This window comes from Crotalus tigris, unplaced genomic scaffold (assembly GCF_016545835.1).
Source record: "Crotalus tigris isolate CLP2741 ecotype Arizona unplaced genomic scaffold, ASM1654583v1 scf7180000024359.8030256, whole genome shotgun sequence".
Taxonomy (NCBI): domain Eukaryota; kingdom Metazoa; phylum Chordata; class Lepidosauria; order Squamata; family Viperidae; genus Crotalus; species Crotalus tigris.
In genome coordinates, this window is record NW_024100528.1 from 2,129,709 (window position 1) to 2,151,932 (window position 22,224).

General features: G+C 36.2%; 2 protein-coding genes across 4 annotated transcripts; one reads left to right on the plus strand and one right to left on the minus strand.

Moving 5' to 3' along the window:
• Window positions 1–1,992: 1,992 nt before the first annotated feature.
• On the plus strand, window positions 1,993–9,641 carry TAF13 (TATA-box binding protein associated factor 13). 2 transcript variants are annotated; one of them, XM_039327240.1, is made up of 4 exons: window positions 1,993–2,142; window positions 4,239–4,339; window positions 5,299–5,396; window positions 5,992–9,641. In XM_039327240.1, exons 2-4 carry the CDS (start codon window positions 4,276–4,278, stop codon window positions 6,160–6,162), a joined length of 333 nt encoding a protein of 110 aa, XP_039183174.1. In that variant the 5' UTR covers window positions 1,993–2,142; window positions 4,239–4,275; the 3' UTR covers window positions 6,163–9,641. The 2 variants fall into 2 exon arrangements, with proteins under 2 accessions (XP_039183174.1, XP_039183173.1); XM_039327239.1 differs by having other exon boundaries at window positions 4,239–4,317.
• NEPRO (nucleolus and neural progenitor protein) lies at window positions 8,227–22,153 on the minus strand. 2 transcript variants are annotated; one of them, XM_039327238.1, is made up of 9 exons: window positions 21,964–22,153; window positions 20,729–20,883; window positions 20,091–20,167; window positions 18,906–19,037; window positions 18,537–18,614; window positions 17,187–17,389; window positions 16,404–16,471; window positions 14,658–14,911; window positions 8,227–13,733 (listed from the first exon to the last, which is right to left on the minus strand). In XM_039327238.1, the coding sequence occupies exons 1-9, from the start codon at window positions 22,061–22,063 to the stop codon at window positions 13,355–13,357; spliced, it is 1,446 nt and encodes a 481-aa protein (XP_039183172.1). In that variant the 5' UTR covers window positions 22,064–22,153; the 3' UTR covers window positions 8,227–13,354. The 2 variants fall into 2 exon arrangements, with proteins under 2 accessions (XP_039183172.1, XP_039183171.1); XM_039327237.1 differs by having other exon boundaries at window positions 17,187–17,536; window positions 21,964–22,148.
• Window positions 22,154–22,224: the final 71 nt, after the last annotated feature.

Below are 22,224 nucleotides of genomic sequence, written 5' to 3' on the forward strand. Positions count from 1 at the left end.
GCGCAACGTATCAGGACGGTTTTGCCATTGCCGGCAATGGGGTGGGCACGGCTTCCAGATGATGTGTCCAGCCCACGGGCCGGCAGTTTGACACCGCTGCTGGATGTTAAAGCAAAGATTGAACTGCCACCAAGGGGATGCTTTTAATTTGAAGTAGAATGAGTACCAGGCTGCTTGTAATGGTCTAAGCCAGTGGTTCTCAACCTTTTTAATGCCGTGACCCCCAATTGGTCGTAAGTCAAGGACTACTCAACTGGTCGTAAGTCAAGGACTACTCAATTGGTGCAGCACCGTTTGCAGAATGGGACTTTTGGCGGGCTCAGCAGGGCAGAGACAGCCTGGACAATTCCTATTGGCTTTTGAAAGCCAATAGAACTAGACTCTATTCAAGAGAGTCTATTCTATTGGCTTTCAAAAGCCAGTAGAATAAAAGGGAGTAGCACAGCTAAGGAAAAGGGGAAAAAAATGGCGGACTGCGTTTGGTGACCCCCATGAAATGGTCGTTCGACCCCAAATGGGGTCCCGACCCACAGGTTGAGAACCACTGGTCTAAGCAGTCCTTTTCAATTCTATAATTGGGCTATTCTACAGATTATTTAGATGTGCAAGGATTGCTTTTGCATAAACAACCTTATCTTAGTCTACTTGGGCATGGGGTGGAAAAATAAGAGAAAATAATTTGCTTGTTTATTTTGTACAGCGAAAGAATATATTTTATTGAATTATTTTTTAAAATAAACGTATTTATGTGGAAACAAAAGACCCAGCACAATTCTACTGCATGCAATGTGGACTTTCTTATACAGTCAAAAGCATTCCTTCCTAAAGTGGTCAGCTTGTTGATAAGATTACTCATATCTGATTACCTCAAATGCACAACTTCTCTAATTAGCTTGGTAATGCCATCAGAGGCATATGATAGGGCTAAAGCATCCAGGTGGCTGATGCGTCTTAGTCTGCGGTTCTAAGTACTTTACTCTGCTTAAAACTGTATTATTTTCAACTCTACTATTAATTTTCAACAGCAAATGGATTTTAGCAGTCATTTCATGATTGGTGTCATTTTAATTTCCAATCCTCTTTTTCCTATCAGGTAAGCAGCTTACTCTTTATGTTTCTTGGAATTAAGACCAAATGCAATAGGTAAATGATTTAATAATGGCAGAATTTTTCAGAAGGAAGTCCAGTTTGTGGGCTCAAAATGAGCAACACAGAAGTAATTCATGTTTACATTAATATAGAGATAATATGCATTACCCTGCATACATCCACACATGTACTCACAATATTAATTCCACAGTATGTTGCATCTTAATGCATATTCTGATATGTTAATTTCATAAACTCAAAATAGTTGGAAATGGAATATCAGGGAGGAGATCAGTATTCCCTGAATATGTCAATATTAGAAGATAAAACCATAAAGGATGTTTATCCTGATAAAAGACAATAATAAGCTTTGATCCAAGCTTTTGATTTTTTAAGCTTCTGCTTCTACTTTGGCAAAAGGCAGAAAATGGCAAATAAGAAAATGTGGCTGTTTACATAACACATTAAGCCAAATTTCTTCTGATTTATATAGGGTTATTACATGAACTCAGTTTTGATGTATACAGCATTCCATTATTAAGCCAAACATAGCGTTGTATTTATGAACACTGGAAAGTGGTACCTTAGGTAGAGAAATCAAAACAGCAAACCTGACTTAATTTATCATTTATTGTTTAATATTTCAAAGTTACTTTTCTCTTTGTACCTAAACGTTAGGGCTATAAATCAGGGCTGGAAAGATCCAGATAATTACAAGAAGGCAGGCAGCCCCGAGTGCGCGTTTTCTGTATCTGTTGGCCGCTCTACGGCGTCCGTGCAGATGCTTGCAACCAGATGCGGAAGCCACTGGAGAATACCTTCGAATGCGGGTCATTCTAAAGGTTGCGCATGCGTAACTTGCCCAATGAAGCCGGTGGAAGAGGAACCGAAGGCCTATTATATTAATTTGCCAAAGGCGCATGCGCAGTTGAACGTTAGCCTTCCGGATTGAAGCGGAGAGGAAGAGTTGTTAGTCAGAAACGGTCTTTGATTTTGTAACTGGAAAGAGGTAATTCCTGATGTAACATGGCCGACGAAGAAGAGGACCCACCTGTAAGTGAAGCCGAAGCATAAGATGTTGAGTAGCCTAAAAGGTGTAAACCGTGATTAAGGACCAACTGGGATGCTGGCCGAAGTGGCAGCTGCTGGTTTCGGAAAAGGAAAGCGGCGCCCCCGCCTCCCCTAAATTCCCCGGGGATGCTGGAGTCAGTCGTAGCCATCGGTTGGAGAAGCCTGAAGTTTTAATCCAGGGTTTATTGGGTTATTATTCGCATTAAATCTAGATCCTGTTCGTTGATGACAGCGCATCACTTTGAAAAATGAGCAGGAAAAACCTGTAATAAGATGCTGTGAAATAATTCACTTGAAATAAGTCCAAATGAAATGTTTTATTCACTGGATTTCGGAATGTAAGATTCCAATCTAGATTCATTTTATGCAAACAAAACTGGCAATTAAAATTCCCTGGGCATTATGAGATTTACAGGTAGATAAACTTGAATTTGGTTTTACATTTTCTGATGTAATCCTTCTGTAAATACAAGGCAATTCCCAGTAATCTCATAGATCATAGAATCATATGACTGGAAAGGAACTTGGAGGTCTTCTAGTCCAACCCTCTGCTAAAGGCAGGAGCCCTGTAGCATCCCAGTTAAACGGTTGTTAAGGAAGTTTATTGTGGAATTAACATGTACTAAGTGTGGGCCAGCAATGTATGCCTTACAAATCCTTAGATTCTTCCTTCTATTATTATTTTTGTACTTTCATTACATCTGCTTACCATTTCCTTCATTACTAACCATGGGCTATGCTGGCTATAATTGTTGGAAGTTATAATCCAGAACATCTGAGAAGAATCACATTTCATAGTGGCATGATGCTTTGCAAACTAATATCAAACATACAATCTCTCTCATTCAAAATGCATACACAATAAGATTTGTTCCACAGGACTTCCCTTTGGTTTGGTACAGCTGTATGTGTTTGATTATGGACATTTTTTTTATTCTTATAGATTCATGGCATATAAATGAGGTTATAAATTTAAACCTTGATTCAAATTAGTTGGTGAAGGGCAAAAATACTATAAATAAAGCTTGCTTTGCTTATAGATTTTGCAAAAAAAATTTTTTTTAATTATATTTTCTCTTTCTCCACCACTCACTTGGAGCGTTAAATATTTTGGATGTCTATGACAAAGTCACAAACTTTAACAAAATGGAACACAATCCCCACCTCACTGGTTTTTAGCAATCTGCTTCTGCTATATAAGGTTTCCTATATATATAGTCAGCATATTTAACAACTGTTTAGAAACTACTATTTTTTTCTAATTAGTTTTAGAGTAGCTCAAACAGATCAGTACCTTTACATGCTGAAATATATTAGAGTAAACATCTGTATTCAAAGTGGAACAAATGATTTGGAATATGGACAGTTATGTTGCATCTTTTATTATTGACATTTTGTCAAATCATATGCATCTTTTCTTGGAGTTGCACAGCAAGATGCAGCTTGAGGAGTTGTCAATATGTGCAACACAAGTACCAACACAGGTTAAGAATCACCTTTTCTTCTTTCATTCCAAATTGCTGCACATTCCTGTGCTAAGAATTATGAATATATAGAGTTGTTCCTATTCATTTTTCCATAGTATTCTGTTTTTGCTCAAAGTGCCTTTTTTCTCAGTTATCGTAACTTTCTCTGAAATGAGTTACTCTAGTCTGGTTATCATTTGGATTACCCTTCTAGGTTTTTAATATCATTTTAATGTACTGTGGACAGAACTGTATAGTATTCAGACATTTTCATAAAGGCATTACTGTAGTCTGTTAATAAGTTTTATTTTAGATTCTTCAAATGATATGTAACATGCCTTTTTCAGTTGCCATGTTTTCAGATGTTTTTATGAACTTTGCTTATAGCACCCCAAGATTCTAGCTGAGATCAGTGTGAAAGTTGTTTTTTATGTCTGTAAGCATAATTTCATATTTGTTTACAATAAACTTATTTTCATATTGTATGAATTGTTTATTCATATTGTACAAATTGTTTATTTCCTCCAACTTCAAGAGATATTTTAAAACCCTTTGCTGTCTCTCTGCTTTTAACCATCCTAATAATCCTAATTTTGCATTTATTATCTATAGTTTGAAGAAGATACTGAAGAAACAGGAGGAGGGCCAGATGGTGGACAGGGAAAAAGGAAACGGTTGTTCTCCAAAGAATGTAAGTAGATGTCAGCCTACAGGTAAGAGTAAAGTAGATTATTTGTATGCTGAAGATACCAAAGAACTGCCATCTGTTAGTATAAGAAATAGAGATATTAGTTTTAATGACCTAATTTTTTATAAGGCAGCTTTCTATGTTCTCATAGATAGTGAGGAAACTTAATCCTTTTGTAGCCTCCACTTTTGAAGAATCGGTTTATTTATGCGGTACACTTTTTGAATGCCAGTATTACTGTGAATTATTGAATGATTATGTCTAGAATCTATATCCTATCAATCTGCATTACTAAGTAAAAAGAAATTGAGATGGTTAAGTATACTTAACATCCTTCACATTTGCTCATGTGTCATTTGATACAATTTGTAGCACAGCAAATGAAATATCCATTGAATAATGTTTCACATTTTATGAAGTCATGTAAGATGTCAGTGAGTTAGTGAAAAACAACTATGCATCAACTACTTGAAATACTTGATTTTTAGTACAGTTCAATATATTTGTATTTTGGGAGGCTGCATTTGCTAATACTTCCATGACAGTTCTAAGTTGCAGTCTGCTTTTCAGCCCACTTTTTTAACAGTAAGCCTCTCCAAGCCTCTCATTGTAAAATATCATTTCTATGAAAAAATAGTGTTGTACTAAAGCTTATAATGTAAGTGGTATAATTTCCTGAACCATAAATTGGACTTTAGAACTTGTTGGCTAATTTATTCATTAAAGTGGCAGGGGCTTTTCTCAGAATGTTCCTCCTTCAACATGTTCTATTAAAATGATCTTTCAAATACTGATATTAAAGTTTCAGCATTGTTTTCCCTTACAAGTTTGAACTACACTTTCCCCAGTATATTTATTTAAAAATACCATTACAATTTGCTCGATTGGAGAATTTAAAAGAATGTAAATAATTATATAGACCGTAAGTCTTCCAAGCTGCTGCATTCAGTGCCCTCCTGCAAATGACTTTTGCTTTAATTCCAGTGAGATGTATGATGTATGGATTTGGAGATGATCAGAATCCTTACACAGAGTCTGTGGATATTCTTGAGGATCTAGTCATAGAATTCATCACAGAAATGGTAGGTTCTTATAATATGTTAGTACTTATTAGACATTTGATGCAATAGCTGCAATATTTAGGCTTTTGTTTCCTTGCAGTTCTGTTTTATGTAAACTGAGTTGAGACACATATAAAAGCTATTATGACCCAGTAAATTTCCAGTAACAATTTGTTTTAAATTTTTACCCCCTCCCCCTTTTATTACTTTATAAATAACTCAAAGCAAAAAACTCAAACTCCTATTTTTCCTATAATAGTCTTATGAGGTGGGTTGGGTTGAGACTGACTGGCTGAAAGTCTCCCAGCTGGATTTCATTTCTAAGGAAGAACTAGAACTCAGTATTCTGTTTTCTGGGCTAATACCTTAATCAGTGTACCAAACTCGTTCTCAGACTATTAATGAACCAAGTAGTGTGTAGTGATTAAAGTGTTGGACTAAAAGCAGAAATATCACGGTTTTAATCTCCCTTCAGCCACAAAGTCAGTAGATAATCAGTTTCCAGTTTCTTTTTCATAAGCCAAGTATGTTGTCTAAATACTGTGCGCAACTAGGTAAGCATTGTAGAATTTGTTAATTTGTTTTAATTGAAATGGATTTTCTTTTTGCATAATAGACCCACAAAGCAATGTCAATTGGACGACAAGGTCGAGTACAGGTTGAAGATATTGTCTTCTTGATTCGTAAAGACCCACGAAAATTTGCTCGTGTGAAGGACTTGTTAACAATGAATGAAGAATTAAAACGGGCTCGAAAAGCATTTGATGAAGCGAACTATGGCTCTTGAGGCCTTTTTTGAGCTCATCTCATTTTTTTGATTCACCCTTTCTATAAAAGGAAGCTCTGTGAAAAATAATTCAGAACACTGCTGCCCATTGAAAATTTAAATTGTGGACTGTTTTAAGATATTCTTTGTATTATGCTGCTTCTCTTTAAAATGCTAAAATATTCTTGGACATTATTCCCTATTATATCTTGAATTTTTTAGACTGCAACCATTTGAGTGTCATAATTCTAGGTTTATATTCTTATTTAACTCATTTTTTTCAAGTGTTACTAAACATTTCTAAGGGCCACATAGCTATTATCTTTTACCTCTGTCCTTCCTATCAAACTTAGATTTAAAAAATATGCTCATAAATCTCAATACTTCTAAATTGATCTTTTTCTCCATGCTTCATTTAGTGTTGTAAAACTAAAAGATAACCTCTTTCACAGCAGAGTACAAATATTAGCAAGCAGGAACACAGCTTATTTTGACTGAGGTAATCTGACAGGATTAAATGAAAAGGATTAAAATAAAACTATACATTTATGCATTATGTCAGTAATAGTTGCTGAGCCATCAAGGTTGAGTCCATGTGGATAGGAACTTAACATAAGAAAATGCAAGAAAATGGACTTTTGGTGAACACTTATGGCAGATTAAATCTCTCTAAAAGAGTGGAGATAGCATTGCAGCAACCATGGTGGCCAGACAGTAAATTCCAGCGCAGTCTTTCCATAAAAAGGAGAGATTGTGTGCACCCAGTTACATTCTGGACAGCTATTCCTTGTGAGTAAAATGCAGGAAATGAGATTTTTGTAATCAGCCTGTGAGTTGAGCAGCTGGAAGTTAGCTACGTCCACAGCTGTAATGCAGTTCATATGGACAAAAGATTTGCACAAGCCTAATTTCTTAAATGCTTTTGGATATAATTTATAGCTAAAGAGATTTTGTGAGTGATCGGATAAGAGAATTCCACTTGTTGCATGAACATTTTTCTGTATTAAAATGAAAAAAATCAAAGATTTAAAAACTTTTGGCAAAAACCTTAACAAAGAGTGGCTATAAGAGAGTTTAAAACAGATTAAAGGTTTTAAAGCTTTAAAAGATTTTTCAGTGAAAGTGCTTTTGAAAAAACTTGGAATTAAAATAGACAAATGAGCTGGACCTTTATGGGAATTATATATATATATTGCCACTAAAAAGTGCAGATTATTGGTGAATTTTATACAATGAAAAAATATGAGCCAGATGATGATGCTGACTTTAACTATGGGAGTGCCATCTAAGATTAAAGTATTAAGGGCATGGAAAGACAAAACAAGGGGGGGGGAGTGGACTTTTTACTCTTTTCCCTTGCAATTGAAAGACTTTCACTTTGGATTACAATATTACAACAGCAACCACTACAAAATCAGCAAAAGTAGCAGAGAGGAGTAGAGACTCACTAGAGCAATTTATAGAGAGGAATTATACCACATTTACTTCAGAAAATGTTTTGAAGAATTGAGCAGTAAATTAGCTGAACCATTTGATACTAAATTAATAAAATGTATTTGTGTTCTTTGTTATCAATTGAAGTTACATTCTGCATGTATGTAAGAAAATGAGATGGATATGAAAAAAGTTATTAACAAATTATAGATATTTATTCAATTTATAAGGCACTTCAATAGTCCAAGTAACTCTAGGCAAATAATAAAACAAACAAGACAGTAATAAACAGAAACCCTGTTTTACTGTACTATTAGAGAAGGAAGTACCAATAAATAAATCTTGGTATTGGAATGATAGTCTTGTACTATAAAAAATATAAACATATGCAGTTTAGTCTCACGGCTTTTAGTGGTGATTTTTCAGTTTCTTTTTTGTAAGTCTGAATCTTTCCTGTTGTAGCTTTGATAGGTTATAACTATTGGTTCAAAATTAATTTTGTAAATTTAAACTGCATAGAACAATTTTTTAAATATTCTGTGAATTTGTTCCTTATCAGTGGCTAGTCTTGTGCCGTTATAGAAAAGATAAACATGTCATACATAGTGCATGTTTTCCCCCTTCTTCAAGAAATAAGGTTTTTTTTCTTTCTGAGATAAAACATTACCTGGGACATCTCTAAGTTGCCCCATACTAGGACTGGCCATCAGAATACCAAATATAATTCACAGCCAGATTCTTATTGATATTTAAACATGGATAGTTCCTGCAACCATCTAATATTGTGAAGTGATCTTTTGGTTCCAGGTATTTGCTATAGCTCTGAAGGCACTCCACTTTATCTCTTTGGTGCTCTTTCCCTCCATTGTCCCCACCATTCACCCCAATGAATTATTTGAGGACACTGTTACTCAAGTACTCTTAGCAGCATTTGTTTGGCAGTGCTCCAACTTAAGTTTCAGATGATCTGTGACAACACTTCTACAGATATAAAACATTGCTGTAAAAATAAATAATTGAGGGATGATTCAAATCAGTCCACCAACAATTACAACTTGCTTTTCAACAACTTGGTCTGAATTGGGAGGAATGGACTTCAGCTCAATCCAGCCTGGTTATTGGGCTCTCCAGGTTGTGTATATTATCAATATTGATTTTGGATGTTACATAGTAACTTTGTTACTAGCCTATTAAAATGGACAATGGGAGACTTTCCTTTGGTTTACGTATTCCGGCTAGAGATGAAGGGAAACTTATTTGCATATCTAGAGTCTTTAAGGAAACCTGTTTGGAATAGAAAGAAAGCTAGAATAAGATATAAATATGGAATTTAAGATTAAAGTTATGGGTTGCAAAGGCTTCATAGAGATGCGGATTGATTTGGATTTTTAAGAGATGTTATTAGGATAAAATTTAGAATTTAGTATTGAAATATAGTAAGAATTCACTCTTTGGAATAATAGATCTTCCTTCTTTTCTCTTTCTTCCTCTTGGTCTGTTTCTGTCCTTTCTTACTATTTTTTCTATTTTCTTATGTTTTTATTATTAGGCATGATAATTAATTTGTGGAGGTATAATGAGAAAAAGATTGCAATGATGGAAGAGATGAAATTAACAAATGAAGAATTATTGAATAAGAAACAGAATATAGTTAAGAAATGTAAGAATGTAATGATGGAAATAATATGTTTAAATAAGAGTTAAGTTAGGGACATCCAAATGGTAAATAATATGTCTGTTTAAGGCTAAGTTGGATATGGTATCTGGAAATTAATAATAGCTGAAAACAGGATTTTGATTTACATAGGTAATGGGTTGCTGATAACTTTTATTGATTAATGGAATTTTTATTTAGGAATGTATTAACGAATGAATTTTATTTAGGAATGTATTAATTTGACTATATTATGTTAATTGATAGAGAGGGAAATTTTAAGAAGTATTATTTGAGCTGTATATTTATGATGTTATTGTATTCAACTGATTACCCTATCTCCACATTGGTTCTTAAGCTTCTTGGTGCAAAAATAAAAAAACCAATAAAATTGTTTGAAAAAAAAAAAAAAGGAGCCTGAGTGGATAGACCCTGCTGGTTTGGTCCCGAATGCCAGCGACTGAAAAAGAAATTGAAGGTAGCCATGAGGCTCGCCCAGAGAATCCTCCTGCTCATATACAAGCTAAGATGTTGCACACAAGGGAATATAAAAAAACTATAACATTAAAGAAAAAGTTTTACCATTTCAATCTAGTCAGAACTCGAGTTGGCTGCCAGAAGTCATAACTCAGTAATATCTTGGTACTCGGTAGCAGGTGTCCTGAAGGAATGGAGATTTGCATTTGACATATCAATCTCTGCTGAGGACTGGGAGAATTATTATCAGTGTTTGTTTGCTTCCACAGAACCGGTAGAGAAACTGTCTTTAAACAGTGATTTAGTAAACCCTAGAAACCCCCCCCCCCACCTCTTTGGCCACCAGTCTCAGAAAAGGAGATACAATCCATTATTAAAAGCTTAAAAGAGCAAGCCCCAGGTGAGGATTTTTTACCAGCTGAATTATTCAAGAAATTTCCCAGTTGGTGGGGTCCTATATTGGCAGGTCTTTTAACACACATAAATAACACCTGCCATATACCAGATGGGTGGAAGATAGCAATAGTTGTCCCCATATATAAAAAAGGGAATAAAAAGGACCCTAGTAATTATGGGCCCATTAGCCTGATTGATATTGCAGCAAAAATATATGCTAGGTATCTTTTGAACAGAATTGAAATCTGGGTAGAGGAAAACAATATCAGAAGAACAAGCAGGTTTTAGACAAAGCCGATCTACTATTGATAACTGCTTTGTCTTGAACCATCTAATTGTCAAATATGCCTATAAGAGGAGACCTGTTTGCTGCTTTCATAAACCTTACAGCAGCATTTGATAAGGTAAACTGAGGAGTACTATGGAGTAAAATCACATCTCTTAAAATAGAACCTAGACTCCTGGCTTTGATTAAAGCCCTTTACACAAGTACCTGTTTGAGGGTGCGGTATGGGGTTAATGGGGCTCTAACAGGATTCACACAAATAAAGGGATAAAGCAAGGGTGTATCCTGGCCCCATTGTTATTTAGTTTATATATCTATGACTTGCCAGGGTTAATGAAGGATCCCCTGCTACACATGCTGATGATCCTAAATACTTACTGTAACAGCTTGCTTTATGCTGATGATATGATTTTATTATATTCACAAGTAGGATTACGTAGGCTATTAAGAAGATTCAGCTCTTATTGTCAGGATAACTCCCTAATCATTAGTAAATCCAAATAAAAAATAACGGTGTTTGGAAGACATCATCAGAAACGTAAGTGGCAATTAGGAGGGGCAGCGCCAGCTGTCTAGAGGGAAGACTGTGCGGAACAGCTCTCCATCTATGAGAGTCGAATACATAGCCTTTTCCATCCGATTGGCGGATTCTTTGGAGTCCCAGATTCCTTGGAGGGGAATCGGAAAAAAGAGGCGCCCTGCAGCGCAGCTCACAGCAGCAGTTGAGAGTGCGGACAGCAGGAAAGCCTCGGAAAAGTCGAGCAGGGGAAGAAAGGCGGCCCATAATAGTGGCCGTGAAGAGAGAACAGGCAGCTGGACAACAGAGAGATGGACCTGGGCAAAATGATCCTGGCAACCCTCTGAATGACCCGGGGTGAAGATCTTCTCGGGGGATTGCAAAGAGGGAAGAGTCAGAAGGAGGCCTAAGGAAGGAGGAAATTTCCTCCATAGCAAAGTGGCAAATAGTAAGTGGGGGCAAAGAAGAGACCATTTCAGCGCGTTAAATTTTCACTGGCGGAGTGAGGGAAAAGAGGAAGAAGAAATCTACTATTATTGCTGATAATTTAATTCGGGAGTGAAAGTGCTGACTAATCGGAGAACGCAGACATGTTGAAGCAAGATTGACTGTTAACTAGGATAATACGGAGCAAGAGACACTTACTGGCCAAGGGAAAAACTGGTGACAATTTAAGTAAGAAGAGGAAATTTAAAGAGAAACAAGACCTATTTTGGATGGCCTGCTAATAACTGACTTATAAATCGAGGAAACTCAAGGAGTAATTTTGGATGCGGGAAATTTAATGGAATAGTTGTAATGGAACTTTTTTCAAAAGGAAATCATCTTTTTAATTATTACTGTTCTTGTTATGCAAGCCTTAGATTACTAGTTTATTAATTTCACCACCTACTGCACCAATTATTGATATCATTAAGGGATTTAATTATAGATTTGTTATTAAGTAATTGTTGACTAAAAGGAAGGTTTGCAACCTGTAGTTGGGGTAGGAAAGATTAAGAAAGGAAGGTAAAGAATATATAAGAGCTAGTTGAGAGAGTGATAGTTGAAGGGTGCTGGAGGATATTAAGAAAAATATAAGGAAGTAGAGGTCAATTTAAAGCAGTATTAAAAATGACAAGTATCCCAAACTTGACAAACATTGGTGCAGGAAAGAGGCAAGGAATCCAAACTACAACAATGGAACTAAGCCCAGCAGGGCAAAGATCTATGGAAGGATTTTTATAGAGAGATCAAACTCATTTAAGGATCAGATGTTACAAACAATGCAGGAGGTTATGTTAAAGAACCATGAGGATTTGAAACGAGAGATAGAAGGAACGAACGACACGGGAGAAATGAAAGAAAAGATGAGATCGATGGATGATAAATTTGAATGCCTCCAGCAACAAATTTTAAAAAGTGAACAAAAACTACAGAAGATGGAAGACAGAATGGGAAGGGAAGAAAGAAAAGTGGAGGAGATGGAAGAAAGACTAATTCAAGCTAATAGAGACCTCGAACAGACAATAATCCAATTGGAAATAGACAATACTACCCATTTTTTACGATTTCAGAATGTGTGGGAAGGAAAGAATGAGGATCTTCTGGAGATGATGGTGAAGCTAGTGGCAGGAGCTTTAGGAACTGAGAAGGAAGAAATGATTAAGGAAATGGATGAAATCTATAGAATCCACACGAATTATGCACGTAGCCATAATCTACCTAGAGAAGTGCATATTAGATTCATTAAAAAATCAACTCGTGATGAGATTTTCCATAGGACTAGAGAAGATCCACTAGAGATACGAGGAAGACAGCTTGTGGTGCTCAAACAAATCCCGAAAAGGGTAAGAGACCTAAGGCGACCCTACCAAATGTTTACAGCAAAACTAACAAGAAAAAACGTAAATTTTTGGTGGTTGACTCCGGAAGGGATTATCTTGGTATCTTGGGGAGAAAGGAGGTTGACATTGGACACGGTGGACAAAGTAGAAGAGTTTTACAGAAATTTTTTTGATAGTGAGGTTGAATCGGAAGAAAGAGAAAGAAGGGAAGAAGGAGAACTACGAGAACAGTCATCAAATAGAGGGGAATCCCAAATCAAGAAAAAAGAAAATGGGGAAAGAGAGAATGTGGACATTGGAAAAGACAATGATGGTAGACACAAGGATTACAAAGAAATTAGACAAACGAGGGCAACAAACCCTAAGTATAAGTAGAGGTTTTCAAGAAGCATTAGCAATTCTATCATTAAATGTTAATGGGTTAAATTCTCCAGGGAAAAAGAAAAAAAATTCCTTAGTAAATTGTATAAGACAAATGTGGATTGGGCTAATCAATAAAGACTTATGTAATAACAACTTTAAGGAAACCTCAAAACCTGAGAACAGCTGTCTGCATTTGCTATAATGAAATAGAAATAACAATTCAACTGAACATCACTTTTATTACTTAACAAAAAGTAGCGCTAGAGACCTAGAACTTTAAAAATATCATCAATGTCATATTTCTGATCAGTGGCTTCTTTCTGTATATGGGTAGGGCGATTTTCCAACACTGCAGGGACAGAAATGCCATCATGGATACTTTCCTCAAAAATCTTTGTACCACTGGAGTCCAAAGTCCGAAATAGAAAACACTGATTGAGGAAAGGAGATACAGTTCCCTTGAAGACAGGACCCCCTCTATGTATAGAAGTAGTCTGTGAAACACAGCTCTGCTTCCGTGAGAGTCTACTACTTCGTCGAGGACTTCCTCTAAGAAGTTGCATGGGTCTCTCTCTGCAACTTTGGAGTGTAAGATATTTACAGATAGTGGCTTTAACACATTTAAGTTTCCGCTGCAATCTGTAAAAGAGAAAAAAGATTAGCAATTAAAGCAGCAAAGAGCAAGGTCTGTAACAGTCTGTAAAACCAAGTGTCATTTATTTTTCTTATTCCAGTTTTTTCACATGACAAAATTCTAGTGAGCTTGGAAGAGTTTTACCCACTAATCAAAATCTGAAACAGATTACAGAAGCTTAATGCTATGAATGCAGATGCAGGTTCCCAACACTATTCATGCAGTTTAATTTTATTAATATGCACTGAAAAAGAAGTTTCATCATTTCTGTATTATAAAATTTAAATCAAATACTTTTAGATCCGTCTGGGGACTGGAGAATCTATAGTTCTCTAAACAGATTTTCAAACTTTCCATTTCTCTGAATTATGATATGGGAAGTCATGGATTCAAAAACACCTGGTGAAACATGTCTGAGACAAGCAGAGTGTTAGGTGAGAGCTATAGGCAGACGCTGCTGGTAGGCATCAGATTATGCCCAGGTGGATGGGGGCTATGGAGCATGGGAGGGCAGATGCTGCAGGCAGTATAGGAAGTATAGGCAAGTGGGTGATTAGGCAAGCACTGTATCAGTATGGATATAAGACCCCCATACTGCTGAGGGTCTCCCCTGAAGAAAGGGCAGCAGGAGCAAGTTGCAACCTCTGCCATATTTGACTTTGCTTGTAGGGGAGGTTGCAAATGTCAATACGTGACCCACAGTCTTGTAATTGAGAGCTAGTTGCCATATGCCTGAATCTTGATCATGTGACCATGGGGATGCTACGATAGCCACAACAGGACTGGTGCTAAGTCCCCCTCATTAGGTACCACTGTAACTTTGAACAATTGCTGAATGAGTGGTTGCTAAACAAGGACCACTTATATTTCAGGATTACACAGAGCCTATTTAGAAGGTATGGAAAGACTAGGACAAACAATCTGCACACCTGCAACCTTGGGCTTCCACATGCTGCAGCCTCTTGCTTTTTAAAAGCTTCATTCCTAAAAAGAAAGCCCCTGATCTAAATTTACTGTTTTTACACCAGATAATTGTTGCTTTCAGGGTTTGAGATAGTTCTTCAAAGGACTGCACTTCTTTAAACTTGGACACAAAAAAGTGAAGATGCTGAGATCTCAGGACTTTAGAAGAAATAGGTGCGATTTTCTTTGACACAGGAAGCATATTACTGAATTTAGAATTCTGAAATAAAGTAGTAAACAATTAACATTGTAAAACACTAATTAAAAAGCTAAGACTTAGAATAAACTTTAACATATAGCATCTTTGGCTAAAAAGTACATACAAATTGAAAAATTAAACAGATGATAGTTTTAACCACTTTAAACGGTTTAGAGTTTGCATGAAGACAAATGTTAACCATGAAGAAATGTCTCATTGGGGTCTTCAAAATTTGCTTTTTGAATGGCCTCCAAAATGCATATCAAAGTAATTTCCAGGATAACTGTGAAATGTTATTTCTTCTTCGTATTAAAAAAAAATCAGCGCTATTTCTCGTGACCAAGAAAATTCTACAGAACATCTGATTAACTTATGAAATTGTCTAGGACCAAATTAAACAATTGATTAGTGCTGCTTATTTTAATTAAGAGTAGATTCCTTCAAAGTTTTCACAAGTTCTAAAGACACCAAACAAGAATGAGACAGCAATTAAAATGAAACTTTCCAAATGAAAGTTCTTTTCTGACCATCAAGCTATCATCAACTATCCCAAAATATTCTTGAGATGCTATAAATCCACATTCAATGGAATAAATTTCCATTACACAAACCTAATTAAATCACTAAAATCTATTTACAAAGGAGATAAGATAGATGAATGTTTTTATTCACATACATAAGAAATTACAAAGCACAAATAGTAGTTATGACATTTAAAGAAAAACAATAGAGACTGTGCCAGGTTCATATGTTCATATTAGTAAAGTTGGAAGGGATCTTGGAGGTCATCTAGTCCAACCCCCTGCTCGGGCAGGAAACCCTACACCATTTCGGACAAGTGGCTGTCCAGTCTCTTCTTAAAAACTTCCAGTGTTGGAGCATTTACTGCTTCTGGAGGCAAGCTGTTCCACTGATTAATTGTTCTCACTGTCAGGAAGTTTCTCCTTAGTTCTAGGTTGCTTCTCTCCTTGATTAGTTTCCACCCATTGCTTCTTGTCCTGCCTTCAGGTGCTTTGGAAAATAGCTTAATTCCCTCTTCTTTATGGCAGCCCCTGAGATATTGGAATACTGCTATCATGTCCCCCCTTGTCCTTCTCTTCGTTAAACTAGACATACAGGTGGATGATTATGGGCCAGATATTTTTTCTATAGGGTTGTTATGGATAAAAAAGGAGACAGGCGCATTAATTACGTACATTGCCTTTAGCTGATCCAAAATAAATGTGGGGTAAAATTGTTTTTCCTTCCATTCAGTCATGTCTGATTCTTGGAGACAGTCTGGACAAGTCCCCAGTTTTCTTGTCAAGGTTTTCAGAAGTGGTTTGCCATTGCCTCCTTCCCTGTGCTGAGAGAAAGTGTTTGGCCCAAGGCCACCCAGCTGGCTTTTTGCCTAAGATAAGATTGAACTCATGACTTCCTAATTCTAGTCTGATGTTTTTACTATATCAAACTGGCTATCAAATATAAATAAAAATTACAAGCCTAGAGCATACAAGAACAGAATGGAACAAACCTCCTGTGACACAGGATTCGGATATTTGCATAATGTCTTCAGATCAAACTCCAACTTCTCTGCAAGATCTAAAAGAAAAGACACAGAGATAAAACTAAAAGCAGGTAAATAATCTTGAACAACAATAGGTTTAAATCAGGGAATCTGCTACAATATCAGCCAGGCCACTTTGATCTTTCAAGATGAGCGTGCTCCAGGTTCCTTTCCTTGCCAATATATAGTGAGATCCCCAAAACATGCCTTTTCTGTAGTAGCACCTTCCCTCTAGAATGAGGTTCCTCTGATGATTCGGATTTCCGCTAATGTGCTGTTTTTCACAAAAGCAAAACTGACTTTTCACCCAGGCCTTGGAGAGGGTCAATGAGAGCCCTCTCTTCATTCTATCTTATCCATCATGCATGCCATCTTTTAATACTTTTATTGCAATTTTTTAATTTTAGGCTGGGGCAGTTTGGGGAATGGCACAACATGCAAATTTAATAAATTATTTTGTACATTAGATAGTGTAATCTTCACTGAATTCCTGAATGGATATCCTGAATTCCCACCGGTAGATATTTAATAGTCCAGTTCCAAAGAAACATCTAAGCATCTGCAATTTTTATCCCTCCCCACCTTTCGTTCATCTTATTTTCAGGCATTCTCCACTATTAAGAGAAAAGATAATCAACACAGATCTTCCAATTCAATACAAGTTATAAAACCATAAAAATGTATATTATGCTATAATATAAGCATGAGTGTGACTGTTCCTAATATTCAAGTAAATTAAGCAGCCATTACCTTGATTAGGTCTGTTGATCAAAACTGGTTCTCCAATATCAGAAATATTTTTCTTTTTTTTCCTGACTGTTGCAGGAAGAGCTACATTCAGATTCTGAGACTGGGATATAGTCTTATGTTCCGAAAGCAATATTTTTATCCATCCAGTGCCAGTTTTCTTTTCTATAAATGTTTTAGGCATTTTCTTCTTAATCTCTAAATAACTGGTTTTCAGAAAAACGTTTATTTCAGAAGGAAAGACAAATCCTTTAATATATGGCCTTTGGTGCATTTTTGCTACTTCTTGAAGCAATTCAAAGAGATCCTTATATAACATACTAAGTTTTTTTAATATAGCTCTATAAAGAATCCTAGAATAAAGGAAAAACACAAAGAGATGTAACACTTGATATTGGCTAACATAATTCCATACTTGCTTCTCATTTTCACTAAGCTCTCCAATTCAGTATGAATTAACCAGTATTGACTCACAATGAACTTTGGCAATAAAATTAACAATAATCCTGAAGAAAAAGTCAAAGAGGTTTGTCACCTAGAAGGGGTGAGTAGCTTTTAAATATTAGAGCAGTATCCCAGGATTTTTGAAAGTGCTATTTACTAGTGTAAGGATCTGTAATGCTATGAGCCTTACTTAAAAAGACAAAACATATGCACACATGAAGCAGAATTCATGTTCACTAATCAAAAGCAAAGAAAGGTAGATGGATAGAAAAGTGAGTTATCTACTTTGGTCAGAATGTCTGGCTATTTTATTTATCTGAAACAAAGGAGATCCAGTTACCAGATAATGGAGCAATTCTAACACAGTGAGAAAGACTATTTTTAGAAAAAAATGAATTCCAGTGGTTGGGCAGTACATATGCCTCAAAGCCATCTCTATACCGCTAAAAGTTTATTGAAATTAAGGTATACCACCAGACATTGTTTTGCATAGAAGGAAGATCCCAAATTGGAGAAAAGGGATCTGGATCTGCATATAAAACCTGTTACACATAAACAGTGCCCACAACCATGTCTACACTAACTCCACCTGCCTTATTTAAGTGTCTTCCACTCAAAACCAACTAGGGAAAAATAAATAAATGTTTATAACAAAAAATATGTTCCTTTTTCCCATTCCAGCTGAAACAAAGTTTCAGAGTTTCTAAAGATACCATTTAATCTCCTTCACCCACCACTTTTCCTGGGTCCACCATAGCAATAAATGCAGTTAGAACTTTATAAATTGCAGTATGGTACAATACTCATTGGTATGCCCCCCCATCTAATTGGTAAGCAAAATCTTTGTTATAAACATGTAAATGAATAACTAGAAATGAAACAATAAAAATGTTTAAGAGATGTACATACCATAACCGACTCAGCAACCCCAGAATCAAAGTGTTGAACAATACATACTCTTCCAAACACAGATGTTTAACAATTAAACTGAGAAACAAGTTGGTTAAGGCTGGATAATATTTTCCCAAAAGTTAGAAATCCAAGATAAATGTCTATTTTACAGTTACTCAACTCAGTGAACTCAGTCCTAAGACAGTTAATAGTAAAACACGTTTACTTTTTTGTTATTTACATTTTTAATTCAATAAAAATCAAAGTCATTTATACTATATTACGATGCTAGAGAACTGCAAAAACCTAAGACCAGAAAAATTATGCACCACAGCCAGTAATGAACAGGATAATAACCACTATAAAAATATATTTTTGGAAGGATACCTAAATGTCGTACAAAAACATTCGAGTAAACGTAGTATAAGCTTGCAACTACCCAGTATCTTCACCAAAACAACTTCTATTACAGGCTGGCTGGGGACCAAGGACTCCGCAGAATTTTCAGATCTCTGTTTTCTATTTAAAATAAATAGAGAAAAAAATGTATATGCGCTTGAATGCTACTCTCTGCTGCTTTGTCACAAGCTGATATGGTAACTAATGTTAATGACACAGACTATGCAATACCACCTGTCTGCAACTCCTTAAATCAAATGAACTGTTTCTAGATCACATGGTAGCTGCAGATGGTAGCCACACTGTACAAGGAGTCTTCAACTTACAACCACAATTGAGCCCCTAATTTCTGTTGCTAAGTGAAACAGTTAAGTGAGTTTTGCCCCATTTTACAATCTTTCTTGCCACTGTTATTAAGTAAACTACAGTTAAGTTAGTAACATGGTTGTTGACTTTGCTTATCAGAAGACCGTAAAAGGTGATCACATGTTCCCAGGACATGGCAACCATCATAAATATGAAGCAGCTGCCAAGCGCCTGAATTTTGATCACATGGCCATGCGGATACTGCAATAATGTGTGAAAAATGGTCATCAGTCACTTTTTTCAGTGCTGTTGTAACTTCGGTCACTAAACAAAAGGTTGTAAGTTGAGAACTACCTGTGTCAGGAAGAGCTGTGACTGTTTCAAGGAATTCCAAATGGGTGTGATGTTTGTATTCTGTGAAGCTGCTGGCCTTCCCTTGCTTGCTAGAATTTGCAAACTCTGGATAGACTGACTTCCCCTTGCTTGCTGGAAGGAAAGGCAGTTGGAGGTTTGCAAAATCCTTACAGTTTGTTGTCTTTTGCTTTCTGGGTGGAAAGGAAGCTGAAGGACTTCAAGGACCCCAGAGAGAAGTGTAGCATGTGGTGCCTCAGGGGGTGGAAGTAGCCTTGGCTTAGGGCAGACAACTTGAAAAGGCCACCCAGCATCTCCCTCACCCAAGGCATCCTTTGCTCTATTTAACAATTCTCATTTTCATTTAATGGTTGCATCAGAAAGAGTATGGGGTAAGGTTAAGTGAGGTTGTTTTGCTTAACAACCATTGTGACACGTGCCCATTACAGTCATATTTCAAGGACAATCTGTATTAATAAAACTATAAAAACATGGACATGTTAACAAACTACTTACATGAGGTCCATCTGAGCAATTTTTTGAATCGACTTTTCCAGATTCATTAAATTTAAACGTTTCAAGCATTGTTCTACCTGAAATTATGAAGGTAAAAAATGTTGCTTACTGGCCTATATTAAAAAGCAAGCAAACTGCATTCTTATTTCCAATAAATATGCTTAGCTCTAGATATGTTTTTTCATAACTCGTATTAAGAACCAGATTCTTCACATGCACTATAATATCTCTAGCATATATACTTGCGAGCACTAACTTATTCAAAATTAAATTTCAGTATAGTATAAGTGAACAGAAACAATCTCTACATATCCCAAAATTAAGCAAACAAACTTTCTGCAGAACCAATGCATTCTATTCAGTTGAAATGATTTACAGATTCAAAATAAAATAAATATAGTAGATGCAAAATCCTTATAGTCAGTATTACATAATAACTCCCATGGCAAAAATATAAGCTTCTACGTGTTGGGCTATAGCTAGCTAGATCTTTTTTAGTCTTACTTTTGGCATTTATTTATTTATTGTTCCTCCTTAAAGAATTCCTCTACTAAAGATGATAATGGGCAAATTCAGCATTTTTTTTTATTATGGAAGGCCTTGAAGATTTAATCAAGATTTCCAAAAAGGTCACCAACCTGTTTAAGACTCCCATATGTCTTTTGATGAATCATCTGATAATGGTAATTATAAATGATTGAATGCAGAAGTCTCTGTTCTGCAACCAGCACTTTGCACTTTAACATGCTGTCAATAGATCCACACCTCTTCAGAACAGCCGAAAGGCATCTCACTAGAAAATATAAACATAGGCATCAATAGGAAGCTGCAAAAATTCACTCAATAAACCAGTAATAAAGGAAGTGGATCTCAAATTCCAGTATCAGTTAGTTCAGGGGTTCCTTAACTTTTTTGCCACACCTCTTTAGTATAAATGTAATGTACATCCCCTAAAAAAATCAATGAAGTACAAATAAACAATGAAATAAAATAAAACTTTGGGAAAAGCAGATTGATTGTAACATTGTACAACTAAAAAGTTCTTTCCATCTCCCCTGCATATTCTGTCTCTTCAAGAGAGCTACACTTGATAGTGTGGGAAACCCAGAGTTATTTGTCTGCAGCAGATTAGCAAAGAAGCTATAGTGTTATGAATCTACTTTCTGCACTAAGGAATTTTTTCCTTCCAGAAATTCATTTGAATTCTGTCCAGGATCTTGTATCATTCAGCTACTTTGCTTACTTCCTGGCATGAAATTCCAGATACTTGCTGTATATATAAGTGTTTTTTTGCATGGCACATTTATGCATGTTTAATTAAGCCATGATGGTTCATTCAATGAACCCAATTTTCTGGGTTTGCGTTACAATGAATGGTTTCACCAAAAGGTGACTTCATGCAGTACGAATAGGCTTAAGTGTTTTTGTTCTCAGTTGTGCATATTCACGAGTGTTTCGTTCCTCAAGTTAACTCCAGTTTAATCAATTAACCCCATATTAATCGACAGTTTGAAAAACCTAAGAGTATTAAATCATCAGTTAAACATAGATACGTCCACTAAAATCAGTTAGAAGTAAATTACAATCCTATATACGCAAAAAATGTAAATTTTTATTAGCGGAATGAGGCATTTTTTTACAATCACATTTATATTTTATGTTGGCTCAAGCTCAAATCTGCTAGATAATAATTTAGTCCCACCACCCAAAAGTCTGTTAATTAAACTACATTTTCAAAAAAAAAAAAAAAAAAAAGACAAGGCAGAAACTTCCGCAGCAAGCGTGCTTATCTAGCACTCAAATTTAACGCGAAATGCAAAGACATTCCGCTTTAGCTAGAGAGCCTCGTTCACGTTGAAAGCTCTCCGCTAACCTGAAGCATGTTCAGCCGGCACGACTTCGGCGGAATTGCAAGCAGGCCAAGGGACATCCCACCGGTTCCACACCATCTCGCCGCCTCCGGGCGCCGCCATCTTGGCTGACCGGAAATCCCGGATTTATCACCGGAAGGAGAACTACTGAAGACACTCCCCCAGCCCACCCCCAATAGGGCGAGAGAGAACAGAAGAGGGGATTCCTTTTAAATATTCGCCTTCTGATTCGCTATTCCGTCGGAGAGGCGGGATCTGGAAGC

What these genes read in the sequence shown, in the direction of transcription:
- TAF13 (XM_039327239.1), top strand. Translation starts at nt 2,116, where the DNA reads ATGGCCGACGAAGAAGAGGACCCACCT. An exon ending in ACGGTTGTTCTCCAAAGAAT is followed by an intron (nt 4,318 to 5,298) that starts GTAAGTAGATGT and finishes CTTTAATTCCAG; the next exon opens with TGAGATGTATGATGTATGGA. An exon ending in TAGAATTCATCACAGAAATG is followed by an intron (nt 5,397 to 5,991) that starts GTAGGTTCTTAT and finishes TTTGCATAATAG; the next exon opens with ACCCACAAAGCAATGTCAAT.
- NEPRO (XM_039327237.1), bottom strand. Translation starts at nt 22,063, where the DNA reads ATGGCGGCGCCCGGAGGCGGCGAGATGGTGTGGAACCGGTGGGATGTC. An exon ending in CGAATCCTGTGTCACAGGAG is followed by an intron (nt 14,912 to 16,403) that starts GTTTGTTCCATT and finishes ACTTTATTTCAG; the next exon opens with AATTCTAAATTCAGTAATAT. An exon ending in GTGGAAGCCCAAGGTTGCAG is followed by an intron (nt 13,734 to 14,657) that starts GTGTGCAGATTG and finishes TCTCTTTTACAG; the next exon opens with ATTGCAGCGGAAACTTAAAT.